At 47.2% G+C, this 7,989-nt stretch overlaps 2 protein-coding genes across 8 annotated transcripts in view; one reads left to right on the top strand and one right to left on the bottom strand.

Annotated features, from left to right (window-relative positions):
- Positions 1–99, top strand: part of LOC125954029 (uncharacterized) — an 11,020-nt gene extending 10,921 nt beyond the window's left edge. The window contains exon 7 of the mRNA XM_049683979.1: positions 1–99. This exon is cut by the window's left edge and continues 464 nt beyond it. The gene's annotated coding sequence lies outside the window, so the exon portion shown is untranslated.
- Positions 100–601: 502 nt separating this feature from the next.
- On the bottom strand, positions 602–7,241 carry LOC125954023 (serine/threonine-protein kinase PRP4 homolog). Of its 7 annotated transcripts, XR_007469004.1 has the most exons (8): positions 6,951–7,223; positions 5,327–6,884; positions 4,640–5,238; positions 4,448–4,556; positions 3,832–4,368; positions 2,947–3,224; positions 2,688–2,813; positions 602–1,849 (listed from the first exon to the last, which is right to left on the bottom strand). XR_007469004.1 is itself a non-coding variant. In XM_049683968.1 (7 exons), exons 2-7 carry the CDS (start codon positions 6,968–6,970, stop codon positions 3,021–3,023), a joined length of 3,027 nt encoding a protein of 1,008 aa, XP_049539925.1. In that variant the 5' UTR covers positions 6,971–7,140; positions 7,217–7,241; the 3' UTR covers positions 602–3,020. The 7 variants fall into 7 exon arrangements, 2 of the variants coding, with proteins under 2 accessions (XP_049539925.1, XP_049539924.1); XR_007469003.1 differs by having other exon boundaries at positions 602–1,165; positions 1,482–3,224; XR_007469001.1 differs by having other exon boundaries at positions 602–1,605; positions 1,719–3,224.
- Between the last annotated feature and the right edge of the window lie 748 nt (positions 7,242–7,989).

Here is a 7,989-nt window from a genome sequence, read left to right as displayed (position 1 = left end):
TAACTTCGAAGTTGTTTTTTATGCTTTTCCCTTTTCTTTTTGTTATGGTTTATCTGTTACATTAACTGTTACGAGAGAATAATAAAAGTAAGAAAGTCCGTTAAACTCTGTTTCTTATTCCATTTTCTTTTTTTTTTTTTTTTGGAAAATGATCGTTGAGCGATCTTCACCGTCCGAAGGGGGCTTTTCGATATCTCGCGATCGATGCCTCTTGAGGAAGGAATAAGACTTTACTTGCTGAAGCTTGTCTACCATTCTTATGACATGCTCAATTAACCTGTGCCTATTTCTTGCGCCAAATGTCCTTCGAAGAATCTATTGAACAGGATTTCGTCTTGATTTTGCTACATGATATTTCTGGAGTATATTGGTATCCGTACGCTCATGTATGGTCAATCGATCGTCCCTATCCCGGCTCTCAAACGCTGAGATGTATTCAACGACTATTCAACTATCGTAACTTGGTAGAATACAGAGCAATAGCTCGGATGGTTGGATGATGTACAGTGCAACCATCAATTGGTTTCGATTTACAACGACAGTAACTTACCTTTTTATTTTGATTGAACCAACTTTAAATGAAAATGCTTCTAGGTTTGATTATTGCAATGTCTCTCGATGAAACGATTTATTCAATGTGTGTTCGCCTTCCAAGTTCGCACCAGTTCAACCCAACAGAGAATGTTCCACGGTTTCGATGTCACCTAAACACTTGCGACAATGGGGATTCGGATGACGTTGCGTTAATGGAGACTTACCTCCTATTTGATTGATTGACTGATTTGTGCTCTCTGCACACTGTTATTTTGGGCCCCACAGAAGCTGAGAATGATGATTTGTCTCTGCCACATAATGGATGATAGGTAGATCCATAAAACCGCGGTTTACCATCCTACTCGTTATCTCTCTCTCTCTCTCCAGAGGTTGTTGGTCGGTCTTGGGCCCGCTTTCAGACTGAAAAGAAGTGAATACAACGCAGGAGACGAGTAACTGGCGCTCTCAAGAAAATCTTGGATCGACTACACATAACAACCTGATCAATCATGAGCGTTCCCTCGGCATGCTCGGCTTGATCCGGAAGTTACCGCCTTGCTGCACGTAGCACGAAAAAGGACAACTAGGCTCTGTGATATGCCCATAATCCAATCCAAACAACGAACTGGAGCTATCGAAACGGTTGAAAAGTGGACAAAGAGTCGGTATGAACAGATCAAACAGAGGGCGTATGGTATGGAAAAGAGAGAACTCGCGAAGAACTGGTATGAGTGAGGCGAGGAACATTGGTAAAGAGCATGGATATGTGTGATACGGGATGGCAAAAGGGAATTATTTTTGAAATACTACTCTACACCCCTACACACATCTCACTAATGATGGAACACGTAACACGCTTCTTGGCTGAAAATGGTCGCAAGTGTTATATGCTCAAAACAGTATAATCGAAAGAAAAGGTAATCAAAGGTGTACAACGTCATCACTACCTCTCAGACACGGCCATTACGCTCCCATTGCTCTTGCCACGGTTTCGAGCCGCTGGGGGGAGCCCGGGAGCCCCAGTAGTGAATACCCGCCGGTGGGCAGCACTCTGTGCGACACGATCCGCATCTTGGATGGAGTAGGATGATTTAGAAACACACGATTAGTACCACATGAAGCCATCTACTAGCGCCCTTACCAGCGCCACTGCTCGGTATGTGTTTTAAGCATTATGTGTTTACTTTTTTTTTGGCTTCCATGAGATGAGATCCATTTTGACCCAATCTTGACACAATGACTGTGCGCTCCGTCGGTGGCGAGGGTTGTTCGTCATATTCTTGACCGCTTCGCACTCAACGTCATCCAAATCTGGCTGAAATAAGATAAGACAATGTAATGAAAACCGTTCGCAACTAATCAAGCTAGGATGCAGAGATAATAAAGATGGTTTTGTGATTTGACAAAGGTAATTTAGACTGTCCGCAAGTTGTTCGCTTTCACCAAGCCATCGATCCTTTATGCTGGTTGTAAGGAGTTCATTTTATTTCCGCACCGTACGGGATCGGACCTCTAGGTTTGGCCTTTGGCTACCCCGTTTCCTCTCTACCATTTTATCATTAGCTAATCTGAATATCTTTGCTCCTGGTTCGCGCGACACTTTGTTCCATATTACTGTTTCTTTTCATTGGTCGCTTAATCCAGACTGATTGTAACAGAGGGTATAAGTATTAAAACTCATTACTGTATAACTTTACCAGAAAAATTAATCAAAAAGGACAAATTAAAACGTTCAGCTTCGACGACTCCCCGCTCACGGTCGGACGAATGGCAAGTAACATTTATGAACATTTCGATTCACGATTAAATATCGTCATGAATCGCTACGTAAGATTGTTAAAATAAAATTTAAAAAAAGATATGCTTTCCTACTAAGCTTCTCTACATCATAGAACACTTTAACATACAACTTCCAAGGTGAGAGGAGGGATACAAATGGACAAAATATATATGAACTCCTAACTCGCACATTCTTCCTCTAGTTCAATAGACAGTACACTCCATCACGACTCGCCTTTGATAATGTTGTACAGTGCGCAAATGAGAAATATTGGTTTTTGTTTCATTTGGAATTTGATTTAGATCATTTTCTCCCTGTTAAAACGACCGAGATACAGGACACTACATGAGTGTTGCGTTTAGTTGTTGTTTACCTCTCGCTCTATGTCTCTGTTATTTTTGCACCTCGAAAAATACTAGAGATTACGGTCTCTACAAGGTTCTCTGACGGCTGGTACCTAGGCTCGCACGTTCTTTTGCGTGGAGGGTCGGTCGTCTTCCTTCAGTTCAAATCATGAAGCGGTCGTCGCGAGCACCGATCGTTGTGAAGGTAAGAAAAGGGATTGTGAATAGGTTTGTGGATTGATATATGCATGTATAGTAAATATATATATAGCAGTGAGCGTTGTTTACAGAATGCTTATCCATCCAAAAAGGGCCTAGAATGCTGTTCCCGGTGGTATACGCGTCGAAGAATCCTACACCTCTTACAGCTTGTCCTGTATGAAGGGATGGGCCAGTGCGTGGTTCAACGATATCCGCTTGGCTGGATCCAGGGCGAACATTTTGTCCAACAGATCGCGCAGCTGCGATACCTTACGTATCTGATCGTCGGGTAGATTCTGGCCTGCTATCAACTCCTGCTGCAAATCCCGAGTCGCCTTTATCATCGAAACAACCACAATCTTTTCCTAAAAAATGAAACAACAAACAAAGCCACACCAGGCAAGAAAAGGGGGGAAAAGCAACAAGAACAAGACGAGAAATACGTTAATTACTAGAAACAGAACGATGATCGGTGCTTCAAGTGCTGGCAGGTTCACTCCATTATGTTCAATATAGCACTAAATATGGGTACTTTTGACGTCTGACGAAGGCGTATGTACATCTCCAAGGCGCCGGAAGTAAACAACAAACTATGAAATTTCAACAGATTACTCTCAAACGAACGTCGTTGGATTGACCCTGTAGTACGTTACCGCAGTGAAAATCTAGGACAATTGGAAGGATTTTCATATACTATTTCAAGGCAGGAAATTGGAATAGACATTGAGTTTGCCATCAATTGAAAGCTTTTTGCAAACTTGTACCGAGAAAGTGTTTAGAGGTGGCAAGGTTACAAGATGTTAGAATAACGTCAATTAGCAGATTATAATGACGCCAAATTGATCAATTTAAAGGGTCTAGGAAACGTACAGAGTACCCAAGGAACGCTGATAATGAATGAATCTTAAAAATGATCCCGAATCCATTCCCAACCCAGAAGCCAAGCAAGCCTGTTATTCCCGGAACACTTACCCGTTCGGTGATTTTATCGATCTCGTGCGACAGGAAGTTACAGTTCTGATCGAAGTGTTGATCCTTGAACTGACCCTTCCGTATCAGCTTGTTCGGTATCTTGCCCTTCAGATCCATGAACACCTTCAACATCTGATTGTTGGACTGGCCGCTGAACAGAATCTTGCCGGTGTACAGCTCGTAGATCGAGCAACCGGCCGACCACATATCAATACCGTAATCGTATGGTAGTCCGAGTATGATCTCTGGTGCACGGTAGAAACGCGAAACGAGATAGGGCGTAATCTCGTTATCGGTGATCGACGAAGCGGACCCGAAATCGCACAGCTTCAGCACGAGATTGTTTTCGTTCACGAGAATATTGTCCGGCTTGATGTCGGCATGCAGGATGCCGGTCTTTTTCAGCAGCTTCAGTGCCAGTAATAACTGCTGCGTATAGCTGCGCACTGCTTTGATGTGTAGACCGACATTTTTGCCATACTTTTTCAGTACCTCACGCAGATTCATTGACAGTGGCTCCAACACCATGCACAGATGCTGCAAGAAAGAGGGCGAAGGAAATTGAGAATTAACGCATTAACACATCATACGCGAGCGACTTCTTTTGCCATCGTACCTGTTTGTGAAAGAAGTGACGATACAAGCGTAAACAGTGATAGCGATCTGTGGGATCGGCATCGTTCAGTTTCTTCAGAATCTCCAGCTCCCGTAGTCCCGTTTTATGCCTAGACGAACAAATAAGCCAAATGAGTGAATGAACGACTTCCTCCAGCTTCAGCCAACGAATGGCCACGTTTACTGTACTTACATGATCTCGTTGTTCCGGATGATCTTCACTGCGACGAAAGCACTGCCACGGGCCTGATCGCGTGCCTTCACGACCGTACTGAACACACCCTGGCCGGTGTAGTTGGCGACCACGTACCGGTTGTCGAGCACCTCACCGATCCGGACACGATAGTAGCCTTCCGCGTCGTCCCAGTTGTCCGTGAGGGCCGGATTCTCGAGCGCCTGTCTGCTCCCGCCCACCACCGTGCCGGGTGAGTCGAAGTTGGAGTCGATGTCCTGTTCGGCAAACATGTCCCATTCGGGACGTTTAGCATTTTCCTTCGCAGTATGTTTCGGTTCCTTACTCTGCCTGTCCAGGTCTTTCGTTGCTTCGGGTTCTTTCAGCTTACGTTCTACCTGTTCCATCAGATCCTTCCGCTCGCTCGGTATCGGTGGGGTGAGCGATTGATCGGACCGGTCATCGTCCGAATGCTCAATTTCGATCGTCGCATCCTGACTGTTGCCAGGTGATTCATTCCGCGAGGCCGGTCCCGCACTGGCAGCACTAAGTTGCCGCAGTTCCGGTGGTTCCATCATCTCCGTTCCTGTGTTGCTATCTTCATTCACAGCACCCAGTTTCTGAAAAGAGTCCGAATTCCATAAGCGGGAAAGGTGCGTTAGCAGGTCACTTGACTTACGGCATAACAACGGCACTGGCACAACGTACCTTAAGCAACGCTTCCCGCTCCTTACGACGCTTCTCAATGATCTTCTCCTCGTCTTCCTCATCATCAATATCGATGTCCGCGATTTCACTGTCGCTGCTAGATTCCTTGTGCTGCTTAAGACCCTCGCTGAGCGAATCCTTAAACCGATCGTCTTCCGCCTTACGATTGGCCTTACCTCCAGCACGACCATCACCACGTCCGTCGCGACCGTTCCGCTGCCAACCGCGATTATTACGATCGCGATCCCTCACATCCCAACCACGATCACGGTCCCGTTCGCGATCGAACCGACCCGCACCTCCGCGCACCTCACGATCACGGCTGCGACCTCGCTGGAAACGATCGCGTCCTGCCAACCCACCGGGACCACCGGGACCACCGCGACCACGATCACGATCACGCGGAGAATAGGCTCTTCTGTCTCGAAACCGCTCCACCGAACGATCCCGTGGATCCCGTTGTCGAGCTCTCGCCCGTTCCCTATCTCGATCACGTTCACGTTCGCGAGCCTTCTCTCGTTCGAACCTTTCCTCAGCCATGCGGCGCTTGTAGTTGTCCTCCTCCCGATTACGCCGCTCATCCCTGGCACGCTCACGATCGCGATCCCGTTCACGTTCGGCGTGTTTCGCACGATCCTGTTGCTCTTTCGTCCGCTTGTCGGAATCGTTTAAGCTTCTACCGGTGCCGCCGCTTGCAGATTGGTCATGCTTAGTGCCTCGGGAGGCACGGTTCGTGCTACCAGCCGACGCTTTCCGAGACGGTTGATCCGCATCGTCCGGTGTCGAGTCTCCGTCGATTATCGTTATAACGCCATCAGCTTGACCATCGACCTTGGCCTTCTTGGCCGGCACCGAACGTGAGGATCTGTTGCGACCCTCGGGTTCTTCCTCATCACTCGCATACTCACCCAACCGTGCCTGGAGCAGTGCCTTCTGGCGCATCAGCTCCTCTAGATTGAGCTCATCGTCTTCGATCACTGCTACGTCCGGACTGGGTGCATCTTCCACCGCGGTGCCCTCGCTTTCGCTCTCCACGGATACGACGTCCTCTTTACGCTTCTCGAGCTCCTGTGTCAGCAGATGCACCAGTTTGTCCGGATCCGTCGATATGTGTCCCTTGCGCTTCTCAACCACCACCGTCCTCACGCTGCCGTTGTTGTTCTTCGACCGCATCCGTTCCCTCTCGCGACCCACATCGGAATTCTCCTCCGTCTCGCCATCGCTTACCGAAGGGCTACGGCGTTTCGACGATGCTGGATCGGTGGCAGCCGGTTTGCGCCCTTCGACCACTTTTGCACCGTTCCGCGGCAGTTCCACCACATCCGACGCACTATCGTCCTCGGCGTCATCTTCATCGCGATGCTTCCGCTTGTGTTTTTTGTGCTTTTTGCTTTTGTACAGCTTCTCCGCCTTGTCTGTCTTGGAGGATTTCTTGTGGCGCTTGTGTTTTTTGTGTTTGCGCGAGCTGCTACCGTGTTTGCTTGGATCGCTCCTGCTGGTCAGGGGGCTTTTTTGCTGCTCGTCCTCCGCCGTTCCGCTGTCATCCGAAGCGATTTGACTGAAAGCGAGGAAGGTGAAAATTAATCTCCCCCGGTCGCTTCCGGACGCCGAGCGCACAACTTACATCACTTCCCGAGTAGTCATCCTTGCACGATTCGATTCAGCCACAAAACTAAGCCACAAGGTCAGATTTTTGATGAAAACTTTGCGAGCAAACTTTCCGTGGATCTGAGCGCAATTTCCACAGTTTTCCACTTTCTTGGTACTTTTCCAATGCGAATGGCTGCGGCAGTTGCTAATGATGCTAATTAGCTCTGAAATCGCGCGAAATTATAGCAAAATGATCAGAATTTCGCTTTTTTCCTTGGATTTTTACCTCAAATCGCTAACCTCACACCGCGAACCAAAACAACGACGAAAGCGAGCGAAATTGCAAAGTGCCAGCGAAAATTGTGAGCGAAATTGAAAATGCGAGCGAACAGTGCGAGCGAATTTTCGCCGCAGAATTTTCTCGTTACTCGGAATTTTTACTCGTTAAAACTGGATTAAATCTGAAGCCACTTGTATTTGTGAGTCGAATTCGGCTCGCTTTTTCAATATTTTCCGTTTTAATTAGCCGCCCCCAAGCAATTTTCGTTTTTCTGCGTACCGACCAAGGTGTTTACACAAAGGTGGGCCATTTTCCGCTGCCATTTTGAATTTGTGTTTTGACAGTAGGGGGTAGAGTCGAGAAGTGCTGCCAGCAGCGCGGGGCTATATTCAGGTGCCTATTCCCGTCAGGCTTTACTTGACGCCTCAGGCGCAAGCAAGGTACTTTAAAAAGACAGGTAGCTTCTTAACCGCTTTGACAGGTCACCATTTTCAATTTGTTTGACATTCATAGCAGGGCGCTTTTGATCAACAAAACCACGTGAGTTTCAAGAAGAAGAAGAAGAAGATGTGGGCAAGTTTGGTGGTTTTATCAGGGAAAGTACCTGATTTCACTCTTTTTCGAATGTTTAAATGATTCATCTCTCTATTTAAGATCATTCGAGCGACCGAGTTGTGTTTTACAGCGAGTGAGCACGGTCCAGGAACGCTAGCTAGCTTTTGTTCTAGGCCGGGTGGCAAGACCTACGGACCGATACCATATTGAAACACTAGGAAGAATTTTGAGAATATTT

This window comes from Anopheles darlingi, chromosome 3 (genome assembly GCF_943734745.1).
Source record: "Anopheles darlingi chromosome 3, idAnoDarlMG_H_01, whole genome shotgun sequence".
Taxonomy (NCBI): domain Eukaryota; kingdom Metazoa; phylum Arthropoda; class Insecta; order Diptera; family Culicidae; genus Anopheles; species Anopheles darlingi.
Note: the sequence above shows the minus strand (reverse complement) of the source record. Positions and strands in the feature narration are given on the sequence as shown.